The sequence below is a fragment of the Lissotriton vulgaris genome, chromosome 2_1 (genome assembly GCF_964263255.1).
Source record: "Lissotriton vulgaris chromosome 2_1, aLisVul1.2, whole genome shotgun sequence".
Taxonomy (NCBI): domain Eukaryota; kingdom Metazoa; phylum Chordata; class Amphibia; order Caudata; family Salamandridae; genus Lissotriton; species Lissotriton vulgaris.
The window spans coordinates 186,195,493-186,209,182 of record NC_141687.1 but is presented as its reverse complement, the minus strand read 5'-3'; the positions used below and the strand labels follow the sequence as shown (position 1 = coordinate 186,209,182).

Below are 13,690 nucleotides of genomic sequence, written 5' to 3'. Positions count from 1 at the left end.
AGATCTTGTACTGAATGTATTGACGCATGTCATTCTGTTGTTTGTCTCCTTCGGGGTCGCAGGTTCTAGCAAGGCTTCCCGGTTATTGTTAGCTGCTCTCTTTTTTGAGCGTTTGATCAGTTTTTTAGGATAGTTCTTTTCTTCAAGTTTATCTTCCAAGTCCTTGGAATGTTTGTTGAAATCTTCCTTGTTTGTGCAATTCCGTTGTATCCGTAGAAATTGCCCAAATGGCAGATTGTCACGTAGTGACTTAGGGTGACAGCTGTTATATTGTAACAGGGAATTGCGAGCCATAGGCTTCCTGTATAGCTCAGATTTTAGACCTTGTGATGTTGCTGTAATTAATAGGTCTAGGAAAGCCAGTGAATCATGATTGTACTCAACTGTGAAGCGCAAAAATCCATTGCGGTTGTTCAACCATTCATGAAAGGCTAGAAGAGACGGTATAGTGCCACGCCACAACACCAGTATATCATCGATATACCTCTTCCAAACCCGTACTGATGTTAAGTACGGGTTCCCAGTCTGCAATACGTGATCTTGTTCGAATTTGTGCATATACAAATTAGCCAGGCTCGGCGCAAAAATGCTGCCCATGCTAGTCCCAGATGTTTGTAGGTAGCATTGGCCCTCAAATTCGAAAAAATTCTCTTTCATGGCTATTGTAGCCAGATCCATGATCACGGAGACGTGTGTTATAGAGTCCAGATCTTGTTCTCTTAGTAGGGTTTCTATAACTTCTAATGTTTCGTTCTGGGGGATGGAGGTATACAACGACTCCACGTCGAAGGATACTAGGAGGTCTGTTGTGGAGTCAAATTCTATTTCAGGCAACAGTCTCAGCAGATCTTTCGTATCTTGTAGATAAGTGGGCATACGTTTTACCAGTGGTCTTAAAAAGGTGTCCACAAAAGTCGATAAAGGTTCCAACAATGATCCAATGCCGGAGATGATGGGCCGGCCTGGAGGGGGTCTCTGCGCTTTATGAATTTTAGGCAGGACGTAGAAATATGGTTTTATTGGGTGTGGAGTTTGCAAGAAGGCAGACTCATTGGTCGTAATCCATCCTTCTGCTAATGCCTCCTCTGCAATGTGTCCAATTATCATAGTTAGTCTGGCCGTGGGATCTTCTTTCAGGAGCTGATAAGATCGTGTGTCTCCCAACTGTCGTAAGCACTCTTCCCTGTAAGCTGTTGTATCCATGAGTACCGTCGCACCGCCTTTATCGGCTGGTTTGATTGTAATCGACTGGTCATTCATCAAGGCCTTCAATGCCTCTTGTTCTGATTTGGGAATGTTCATGAAGGGTTTATGGGTTTGTTTGAACAATTCTTGAATGTCATGCTGTACCGCTTCTTCGAACGTTACTACTTTCGCTGGCACAGTCGCAGCCAGAGGACTAAACGTCAATGGTTTTTTAAGTCCGGTGTTAAGGACTCCCGTTTCTTCACTGTCAGCTTTTGAAAAGAAAAAGTGGAGTCTCACCTTCCTGAAAAATTTGGAGATTTCAATCTGAGTTTGGAATGGGGTTCCTGCGTTTGTTTTTACAAATCCAAGGCCTCGGTTGAGTACCTTTTCTTCCAGTGGTGTGAGGGTCCGTGAGCTCAAATTAGTTACAAGGCTGCCCCCGTGCTCGTTCCTGCTTGGTCCTGTGGGATCCGCTTGCCGCGCCGGAGGTCGATCGATTGCTGGGGGACATTCCACTGTACTTGGCCTTGTGGAGCCCGGCGTCTCCCGCATGATCTCCCTCGGCCAAACCCTAAAAAAGGAGGCATATTTTGGCCCGGTGGAAAAGGTCCTGGTGCAAATGGGCCCATCTGTTGGGGGAATTGGAATTGTCCTTGCATCCACGGGTTTGGAGGCCACCATGGGTTAAATTGACTTTGGTTGTAGTGTTGACCCCTCCTTTGTCTCCAGTTACCTTTTCCTCTATTAGTAGTTGCTGGATTATGAGCATTGGAAGAGTCTGAGTCACTGGAATTATCTTCCGATGAAGATGTTCCGTAAGTGGAACCTCCTCTTTTACCATTGCGATTGAATGGTGTGGGGACATAGTTTGCACTTGTGTAGGGGTAAATCTTTTCTTTTGAGAATTTCGCTAGATCTTTTTTGCATTTTTCAAGCTTAGAAAATAGCACATTGTCTTTGAAATCTTTGTTTGTTTTATTGTTCTCATCCTGTTGTTTAGTAAATAATTTACCCAAGATAGTGATTTGTCCCTCCAAAGTCTGGATCTCCACTATAAGCTTATCTGCAGCTTTTTTTGCAGTTTTAATAATTAGTACGAGCCAATTGGGCGGTACAGGAAAAGTAACTGATGGACACTTACTCACAATAGGTATTTGTCCAGTAGTTTGCTTATACTCTAAGCTTACACATAGCCATTTCCACACACATAGTCATTTTACATTTCTAGACCCACAGTTATTCTTTATGTTTTCGATTATTATTAATGCCCATTGAACGCCTCCTTGGCACTCAGTAAGGCAATGTAGCACCTTGTGCTGCTTTGTCTTACTCCAAACCTATGAGGCCATGCAAAGCCATGCAAAGTGGCTTTGCGTCGCCTCGTAGACATGATTGAAAGGATTGCGCTACTGGAGCATCAAAAAAAGTGACGTTCCAGCAGCTCAAGCCTCTAATAAATATGCTCCTAAGTTCTTTCCACTTGTAAAAGGGTTTGGGTGGGCCAGATGTTTCTCTTGGGGGCCCTGGCCCACCTGCCCCCCTTTAAAATCATGCTTAGAGGTAAGAAGAAATGGTAAACATGGCTTTAACAGATGTGTTCCCTTTCTCTACATCGAATACTTCTTTTGTGAAAAAAAGTGCAAGGGCCCAAATATTTTAAGAAGGCTGAACGTGCCACTGGGGCTGCCGAAAACCACGGCTATCTAGTCTATATTAACAAGCTTTGCCAGAGCCAATATGTTCAGTCTATAACCCTATTGCTACAATAATTTTGGAGTTTTGTGTGGCTCTGTAGATGGGTGAATAAGATTTGAAGAAAGAATGGAAGACATCACATCTTAGTGGTGCACCAAGTAGAACGGGACAACAATAATACTGCATCCACTAAATCAGCCTAAAAACTGCATTGCAGTGTATGTTTACGTAAGCAGTTGTGGAATAAGAATAGTAAATACATACGTACTCTACAATGTAGTGGTTAGGTCAATGCGGTGGATGCATTATTACGATTTGCTGATATTGTTTATTTTATTATTTATTTATTAATCTTATAAAGCGCGACAGCTACCCGTAAGGGTTTCCCGGCGCTGAATGACATTAATGTCAGAATACAGTCTGAAGGGAAATTATTGGACAAAGAGCCAGGTCTTTACGGCTTTACGAAAGTGGAAATGGCAGTGCTCCGTACGCAAGTCAAGGGAAAGGGAGTTCCAGAGTTTGGGTCCCAAGGCGGCAAAAGAGCGACCACCCACTCTGGAAAGCCTGAACTTAGGAACACAGAACAGGTGTTGGGAAGAAGAACGGAGAGAACGTGCAGGTACATAAAGATTAACTAGGGACTGGAGATAGGAAGGGGCGACTCCAATTTTGATCTTGTGCATAAAGCACAATGCCTTGAATTTTACCCGATTGTCAAGGTTGAGCCAATGCAGTTCCTTAAGACACTCAGTAATGGGATCGCGTTTCCTACAGCCACAGAGAAGCCGTGCGGCGTCATTCTGAACTAGTTGAAGACGGCGCATGACCGCCTTGGTAGCCCCCAGATAGAGCACGTTCCCGTAGTCCAATCTAGAGGTCACCTAGGCTGACACGACGGATCTCTGGGTGTCGGAAGGCAGAATCCAGAAAATTTTTCTCAGCCACCTTAAGATGGTGAAACAGGTGGTTGCAACTTTATTGGCCTGGTCTTTCATCGATAGATCCCTATCAATAATGACCCCAAGATTTTGCGCTCGCTCAGAAGGAATGGGTAGGCCGCCCATGGTCGAAGGCCAATGTCTCGAACTCCATAGATCAGGCTTATTACCAAAGACAAGCACCTCCGTCTTATCGCTATTTAGTTTGAGAAAATTGCGGCTCATCCAACGGGAGATCTCACTAAGAACCGTTTGCAAAGATGAAGGAGAGGAGGGATCAGCTTGGGATAGGGAAAACACAATCTGAGAGTCGTCAGCGTAAGTAAAAAGATTAAGACCAAAATAATGTGCAATATGCGCCAGAGGAACAACATAAAGATTGAAAAGAAGAGGACTAAGAATTGAACCCTGGGGTAAACCATGTGGAGAGAGGTAAGTGTTGGATGTAGACGTACTGGAAAAAATTTGAAAAGTCCGGTCAGTGAGAAAAGACGAGAACCAGTGCAAGGCTTTATCACTAATGCCAAAGGAGGCAAGATTATTCAGGAGGATACTGTGCGAAACAGTATCAAAGGCTGCACTGAGATCAAGCAATATCAGTGCAGCTGTTTCACCTCGATCTAATAGAAGGCGAAGATGAAACTGGTAAAAAAGACCAACATTAGAATGAGGAATATATGGGAAACGAGAAAAAAAGGTGTGGACTGAGACAGACAAGAAATAATATGAGCGATGAAAGTGAGGCGAGACTTTAGCGATTGCACATTGATGAAAAGGGAAGAATTCAGAATGAATAGAGAAGGGGAAAACTAGGGCCCTGATTTATGAAAAGTGACGCATCCTTGCGCAGGCGCAGGGATGCGTCACAATTCCGTACGACGCGCTGCGTCAGAATTTTGCGACGCGGATGCGTCAGATTAATGCAATGGCGCATCATGTCGCAAGTGATGCTGAAACTCGGAAAAAAGTGACGCAGACGCTGCCATCCTGACGCACCGGAAAGTCACGCAAGTGCTGGAAAAGTGCCGTAAGTCACAATCGCGGTACTGACGCAAGTGTACGCATCGCTGCGCCACTTTCACGTTGCGTCAGAATCCGGAAAACGCCAAAAATACACGCATCCATCTCCTAATCCTCCCGCAAATCGAAAAAATTGCTACCACACAGCAGCAGTCAAGGAAACCTTCCACATGGCAGCCAGGATGCCCAGCCTGAAACACAGGGAGAAACACATGGAAAGAGGAAAAGGAAAATAAATTTCAGTGCTGAGAAGAACGACATTCTCATCAATGAGGTGACAGACCACCAGCACCAGCTTTTTGCAAGTTCCAAGTTGCCATTATCAAAAAAAGAGGCCATTTGGCAGTCCATATTGACAAAGGTCAACTGTGTGGCCCAATCTAAGAGGACAGTCATTGACATTAAGAAACGCTGGAATGACATAAAGCGCAGGACAAAAGAAAAAATGGCAAAAAACCGCAAAGAAGCAACAGTGACAGGAGGAGGCAGCCCATCACAACAGGAAGAGCTGGATGACCTTGAGGAGCGGGTTGCGGCGGTCATCCCAGACGAGTTGGTGGTAGGAATTCCAGGACAGGACAGTGCAGAGCATGAGGAACCGCCAGACACACAGGGTAAGTCCCTACAAGGGGAAATGTGCAAAGAAGGTAATGTTGTGCAGTGCATACACTAAGGTGGCTGGCTCAATTACTGACGTGTTGTGGAAAGAGAAGTCATGCAATGTCATGAACTGTGAAGTGTCTTCAAAAAGTATTGTACCAGGGACATGCAGATGTCACATTTGGTAAACACCTACCCCTGTCAAAGTAATAACATATTTCCAAAGTGAAGTCCCAGCCCACTGCTACACCTGACAAGTGCCACACGCAGGTGCAAATATACAACTACCCTCATGAAATACCAATCACACAACATCCTGCAACAGACCGAGTTTAACACTTGTATAACCTGGACTGCCACCACTTTGCTGGCAGGATGTTATTTTGATCATGTAGTGGTTGCACAATGTGCCACACCCACAATAATAGGCCACAGACAGCCATGTTACATAGTACAACATATCATGTCATTGCATCATTCCCACATTAAAGTGTGAGAAAGCGCAATTCCAGGGCTGTTGCTGGGGGTGTACCCAGAAACATCCATGTCCAATTGACAATGTCCAATAGCAAAGTCAAACTGTAACTATTACGCTGCACCACAAAGATATGCATCCTCAGGGTCTGTGTAAGGCATGCACAACCTGAATAAATACAAACTGCTCCCTCTCTGATATACCCAACATTAGCTGTTGCATTCAAGTGGACACATAGAAAGAGGAAAAATCTTTTGATGACTGCATCATGCAGGAATGTGTCCCTTCCATGCACACAAACACTGATCCCCTGCACCGCTGGACCCCCTGCAACATGGTGCAAGTTTGCCTGGGTCGGCGCATGCCAAGCATTGTGCACCTATGTTGTTGTGAAGGACAGGTGACACCAATAAAGAGACCCTACTGATAGTCACCCCATGCAGGCCCAAAATCTGTGATTGTACTACTTTGTGCATGATGGTTTCAGCCACATTATCTGCATATGTAAGGGAAAGTACTCAGAAATGTTACTCAGCATGTGAAGCCCTGTGCCACATTACACAAGCATCATGCATAACGTATGTATGGTGGGTCTGCACATCCAAACAAAAATATCAGTAGTGGTGCTGTGCAATCCATCCAAATTTTGGAAATACATTAGCATCTGGCAATTGTGTCAGTACCTTACACCTGCATCATGGTAGGTATAGGGGTGAGGCAGTGCCACCGGGAGAGGCCTGCACCAAGGTTTGCTGTACTTGAATGATGCTCCTCACATGAATGCATGACTTAAGCACTGACCAGCTACGTCTGGATGAATGACGTATATAACATGTAGTGACATACAGTGAATACAGCACATCTATGTTGTCACGACCATGGGAAAAACATACGTGTATCAATGGTGTTCTTGCAGTGAAAGAACATCCAACATCAATAGTGTGCAGGAATGTGCACCATCTCACCGAAGGCCTCCATTCATGGTCTGTACCTATGCATGCACTGCAGCACACCTATATTGCAAGGGGCGCAGTCCAGCTGCTAAACATCCAGCAAATATGCACCATAGTTAATTATACAAATGGATCATCAGCGAGTCTGCAGCACTGTTTGTGTAGCTTAAGTGCCAAGAATGTTTAATCACATTAGCAAGCTGTAGCATACAGATGAGAGCAAATGCTCAGGAGTGATAGCAACTTCTATGTCAATGTCATTGCATGTCCCAACAAAACTATGGCAATGACATGCAAAGTAGGCGTTACGTATCCAAATAATGCTAACAAGTTGACTAACTGCACCTTGCAAGATTAGCAAGGCTGTCACAGACATGAGAGAAACAAGCAAACCCATGCAAATGCACAATAGCTCCAGGAATGTAAAGCCACAACATACATGTCCCTAAGGAAGGTGACAATTCGTGGCACAACATATATGCATGGGACTGGTACTGGACAGCGCTGCAAACAAGGTTACAGGGTTGCCCTGTGACAAAGATACACTCTACAAATGTGCAACAACAACAATATTGTGTGCATTCCTATGGCACAACCATGAAAATCTTTGCTGCAAGAAGACAGTGAGGCAACACTTCTCACCATGTTCCCCCTTGCAATAGCATAGATGTACAGTACCCACTGGACATTGCTCCATGATTCAAGTAATGACTGATCCATTACAAATCATAATGTCAGTGTATGCACAACCATGCCGCAACTCCAGCAATGCATAGTGGCAGACGATGCCAATGGCACTGCCCACATACATGGCTGCCATGAGGCAGGGGGAAAGTAGGGATGCAAGTACATTCATGAGGGGTGCAGAAATGATGGTGTCATTAGAGATCCTAACAGTGCTATTTGTGTGCTGTAGTGTCACAAGTATTTAAGCATTGGTGGACTGTCTTTGCACAAGGAGTGGATGAAATGTCATGCACTGCCCTTGCTCCAGCTGCAAGAGGGTGCAAGGATGACGGTGGTGATTGCTGGTCAAATCACATATGTCATGCATTCAATGATGGTAGTGCTAAGAGAGTATGAAGTCAGACCTGATTCAGAAGTACCTGCAGCCGTAGTACAGGTACTTAACCGTGTCCTGTTCAGTGGTATGTTGAGGTCCCTTGATGCTTGTGTCTGATGTCAGTGAAGTTACCCTGGAGGTGTTGTTGGTCAGGTAACTTAACCTGCTGAGGTGGAACTGGAGGTCATCGAGAGGGATGCTGTCTGTGGATGTCACACACTGGGGTGCAATGAGGTCAACAATGGTGTTGGAGAATGGAGCACATGGCCTGTGTGTCATGCACATGAGTGTACTGCTGAGTATGGCCATGGGCCTGGTCACGATAATGTAGTTGTCGTACTACATGGTCAACCATGGCACATTAGAGTGCCTGCTCATTCTGAGTGTACCAGTGTATGGGTTTACAATGCCTCTTCCATGATTGTCGTGCTGCCACATGCAGGTGACACAGAAGTTGTCAGTGACAGTGATGGTGATGTCTGTAGCAGAGTGACGTCCTGGCAGGTGAGGTGGCGTACAGGGTTGAAGGTGAGGAGGTTTCTGACATTGTATTGTTGCAGTGTCCAAGAGGAATAAACCTTGGTTCACAGTGTGGACCTGAGCCAGTCAAATGCAAACAGCGTAGACTATGGTTGCCGTAGTCTTTTGCGATGACCATTACAATGTATGATGCACAATGTCAACAATGCAATGCATGTGTACCAAAATATCATCTCAAAATACCTCATTGTGACCACAATTATGTTGTGATGTAAGTACTTCATGTGGTAATGTGTGTCAGTATGAAAAACAAATAAATTGTGTCAAATCTGAAAAATATCTAAAATGTAGTGCATTTATGTGTCAAATAATAACAATTGGTTGTCTCATGGGGTGACATATGGCTCAACTATTATTTGTATAGATGTACATCATGAGAAATAGGGGGTGAAATGTTGAGAATATTAACAAATGCTGTGTATATTTGTCTTGCCAATTAAAAATGGTGTGTGCATTACTCACTAATCTGACTCCATTGTGTGTGTCGTGGTTGTTCATAAAGGAATTTAATGCTTCAGGTCTTGGTGTGTGGTGACAAGGATAGTTTGTCCATGTACTCACTGAACTTTGAACAGTGTAATTAAAGTCTCTGCTGTGCAACACCTACTCTACAGTTGCAACCTGCCTAGTATTAAAAATAATTCAATGGAATGTGATGAAATGGCATGTTTTGGTAATATGTATGTGCCTTTTGGCACAAGAGTGGTACACCTGCTCTACATGGGGGCACAGTGGCAAACATTGGCAATGGGGGGGGGGGACAGCTGTGAGTTAACAAATGCAGGAAATAACAATGAATGTCTTATGGATACAGGGATGTGTGTGTGAGTGGGTGCTGCAAAACATATAGTGGCCGATTCACAGAATGAACTTAAGACTCAATCCAAAACTTACTACAATTCTGGTATTCACAGAATGCACTTACTAATTTTGGCATTCACAGAATGAACTTACTACTTTTGGTATTCACAGAAGTTAGGATTTTGTCTTAAGTTTCTCTTAAGACAGACGTAAGACAGACTTAAGCCAAAATCCTAACTTCTGTGAATACCAAAAGTGCTAAGTTCATTCTGTGAAAGCCAAAAGTAGTAAGTGCATTCTGTCAACACCAAAATAGTAGTAAGTTTGGGATTGAGTCTTAAGTTTGTTCTGTGAATCAGGCACATATTGAGGGAAGTCTGACCTCAAAGCGGTGTCCCATTTCTCTGGAGCCTATGCAACCCTGCCTTTGTGTCACGTAAAAGGAATTAGGCAGCCAGGCTCACTACTCTGAGTCAATCACAACGCTGTGAAGTGCTGGTGTGACTGGTAATAGGAAATGGGATAAGTCATGCAGCCACATGCTGGAGTGTCGGCCATGTTTGCCATGGAGGCTGAAATGCAGCCTGCATACCAAACATGGAAGTGGGTATTACTTCTCTGGTCATCATGGGTGGCACATGAGTCATCTTGCCAATATGCACATGACCCACCTCATCTTAGATGTCCCCTACCCACCCTCCCATGCCATGATGACACATAGCATGATCACATCAGTCACTCATCCCTTGTGTCTCCATAATAAGTCAGTTCAGTGCTCTCATCTGAGCCCACACTCCACATATGGTATATTAACTACCACTAAGGCCCCCACCCCTGTCTTCATGTGTTCCGTCATCACTGAATATTGTACCTCACAATTACCCTACTCAATGTCAGTCGCCGTGCAAGCGCACAGCAGACGCATGTACATGGTGTGCTGAAGGCACGCCTATGGCAAGTCTGAATGCGCACATCTGTGTCCCAAACACAATCATTTCCAGCAACAACATATATATATAGTCACTCACTGATGCAGCTCAGCCAGCCTCCATGCACTCATACATGGAAAATATTGGAGAATGACAACAGGCCTTTGCAAACATGACCCGCAGACATTTCACATGCCTACACTGCTGACAAAGCTCAACCACCACCCTGGTCTCAAACACAGCCAACGCCAGCGTTTCTGCAAGTGAAAGTCACACCTGGATACACAACTGCGCATACCAGACCTCCACCCTCTGCAAGCCTAACAAACAGCACTACAGGGATACGGCATGGTAGAGCACTGATCTCTAAGAAGCAAGAGGCACCAGCAGATACCTTGGTAAGAACTGTATAAACACCAAGACACCTGAAATGTAAAACGCATACATGGACGCACTGAGGGACTACCACAAAAAAATTGTCTAAGGTAATGGAAAGTCCTGCAAACTCGTCAAGGTCCTGCATGAGTAAAATAACCTATGCAGCAAAGCTACAGACATCACCCTGGCACTACAGCCCTGTGATAAGTGTCCAACAAAATTCACCATAAAATAAAAAATCTCACTACAACAACTTTGCCGTACACATGAGATGCCACAGGCAGCACCACGCAAACCTCTCCCAACACAACAGCCATACTACAATCCCCACCGGGACACCAGTCGCAGCTCAATGCACCCCCTCAAACATGAGATACAGCCACCTGTGGGATCACTACAGCCCTGTCCTCATCACATCAACAACAGCACCAAGATCACCCTATACACAGCCAAAGGTGACATCCGCACACTCCGGGACCAAGAGCCGGGAGTGTGCTCCGACACAAACTAACACCACACAGATTTGCTACACTACATGAAGCAGGATTCCAAGGAACAACGCTTAACTGGGTCACTCATCCCAGCAAGAGGTCCAAGGATCAGACTGACAACCTTCGTCTTTAAAATCACGTAATTCCAATGCTGAATGCAAGAGGGACCATCTATGTGTCTGACCCTTGTCAACATCAACAGGGCTGCCTAGGCACCATTTGAAACCAAACACAGCCTCAACATTGTATTCATTGCTGATGACAGACAGCTCATACTCTCTCACACCTAAGACTACACCAACCAAAGACTTGAAATACATTGAGGAATGCATTACGTCGCAGTCTGCATGAACCACAGCTGCATGAAAACAAAATCAGAGAATACAGAAGTCCATGTCCTTGGAACAACTCCTTCAGCATGTAAAAACACCTGTTGGATCTCCCACTCTGATGGGAAGGGGCTGCCGCTACTGCTCAAAGAGACAGGTCTTGATGAGTCTTCTGAATGCGGGTAGGTACTGGGTCTGCCGTAGGCGGGCCGGGAGGGTGTGCAAGGTCTTGGCGGCGAGGTAGGACAAGGATCTGCTGCTGGAGGTTGGTCATAGGATGCGGTGGACAGTGGTGAGGGGGAGGCTGGTGGAGCGGACCTGGCGTGTTGGGGTGTAGAAGCTGAGTCTGCTGCACAGGTAGGCTGGTCCGGCCTACTGGAGTTCATTTGTGTGTCTGGGTCTGGAGCTTGAAGCTGATCCACTTGCTGATGGGGAACCAGTGTAGGTCTCACATTTGGGGGATGATGTTGCTGCGGTGGGGGACGTTGACAATCAATGAGCCGTAAGTGTATTGGATGCGTTGCAGTAGTTGTAGGTGTTTGTCTGGGAATCCTGCGTACAGTGCGTTGCGGTAGTCCAGTCTGCTGCTGCTCAGGGCCTGTGTCACAGTTATTTTTGTCTGGGGTGGGGATCCACTTGTAGATTATGCATAGCATGCGGAGGCTGTTGTAGCATCTGTAGACCATATGTCAGACATGATCATAAACCTACATCTTTTTTCATTTCAGGGCATGGTACACCTACTCATGAGCAGGAACCTATGTTTGAATTCGATGATGAGGGCGGTGACAGTGTACCAAGTGTGGACACAGGCCTCCTCCAGGACCTGCTAGAATCAATACAAACTCCCTCTCCCAGCACAAGAACGGAAAGCAGCACAGTGGGATCTCCGCTTGCCCAACATGGAAGCACTCCTACGCCACCTCCCACAACATCTCAGCCTCACCACTCGCCTAACACGCTAAATTCTTTTGAACAACGTGTTGTTGATGTACAGGGTCAGTTGGCACAGGAGGTGCCTAAAGGGATAGAGAGCATGGCAGGCACCCTAGAGGGAGTGCTCCGTTGCCTAACATCCAATAGTGGCAGTGGGGAAACTGGTAGCAGCAACGATGCACCACCACGTACTTTGTTTCACGCCATGAATGACATATCAGAAGTCATGCAGCAGAGGCACAGACAAATGCCCAGCACAAGTGCCAGCCTTGAAGTTGCCAACAGGCTGAGGGAAATTCAGGACATTCTTAAAGAAATGAATGCAAAACAGGATGCATACCTAACCAACTAGGTTGCCTACCAACGGGATGTTATAGCAGTGCTGGAAAACCACCAAGTCATGCTCAGTGCATTTATGCGTTACCTGATGGGCATGGAACATGATGCAGGTACAATCCCGACAACATCTGCAGTCCCTGATGTGTCGATGCCTCCTATGTCGACTGCACCACTGATTACACCATCAGCTGTAACAACAAATACATCTGATGAAGAAGATTCAGAAGATTGTCCAGTCCTCCGCAAAACTATGCGTTAGCATCACCTATTGTACCAGGACACTAAATATACACGGTCTGGTGCTCATACTACTGACATTGTACCCCAGTAATGATGAAAAACAAATTACTGCTAGCCAATGGATGTACAATAAATTTTCTGTGGCCTCCCGCCATGAGGTGAACGTATGATGTTAACATTCCCATATCTATACTACTATTATAAAGAGAGAACACAAACCTTTGAGCCAGGTAAACTACAAAAGTAATGCACCAATCACTACACCCAAAAAACCATTTAAAAGGGGATATGTGGCAGAAGGACATAGGCTATAGATATGTACACCATATACATTAAAAAATCGAAAACGCCAAAAGTGGTAAAGTAGTCCCTTGGGGGCGTGGTCATGGCCGTGGGCTTTTCAAACAACAAATGTGGGAGTTTACAGGGCCGTGCGAAGTGCAAATAACAAACATAGGCCAAGTGACTTCACAACACACTTACATATGCACACATAGAGCGGAAATGCACTTTCACTGAATTTAGAACGCACAATATGCAGACATAGAGCGGAAATGCGCTTTCAATGAATTTCTAACAAACATTTGCAAATCCCAACACATACAGCGGAAATGCGCTTTCAATGAATTTAAATTCACACATACAGCGCGGTAACACCAATATACAAAAACAGCAGAGGTGCGGCTATAAGAAATATACACACATTCGTTGCAGTTACCCAGACAACATTGAAGCCTTCGCATTAAAAACCGGGCGGGCCTTCCATCGACGA

General features: G+C 45.2%; 1 protein-coding gene across 1 annotated transcript; it reads left to right on the top strand.

The window, feature by feature from the left end:
• Nucleotides 1-7,884: 7,884 nt before the first annotated feature.
• Nucleotides 7,885-12,691, top strand: LOC147729805 (uncharacterized). The gene is made up of 2 exons (XM_086954033.1): nucleotides 7,885-8,020; nucleotides 12,132-12,691. Exons 1-2 carry the CDS (start codon nucleotides 7,885-7,887, stop codon nucleotides 12,689-12,691), a joined length of 696 nt encoding a protein of 231 aa, XP_086810159.1.
• The last annotated feature ends 999 nt before the right edge of the window (nucleotides 12,692-13,690 follow it).

Excerpts from the sequence above, each read along its gene's own strand:
- LOC147729805 (XM_086954033.1), top strand. The coding sequence starts at position 7,885 with ATGACGGTGGTGATTGCTGGTCAAATCACATATGTCATGCATTCAATG. Across the intron at positions 8,021-12,131 it reads TAACCGTGTCCTGTTCAGTG|GGCATGGTACACCTACTCAT; the intron begins GTATGTTGAGGT and ends TTTTCATTTCAG.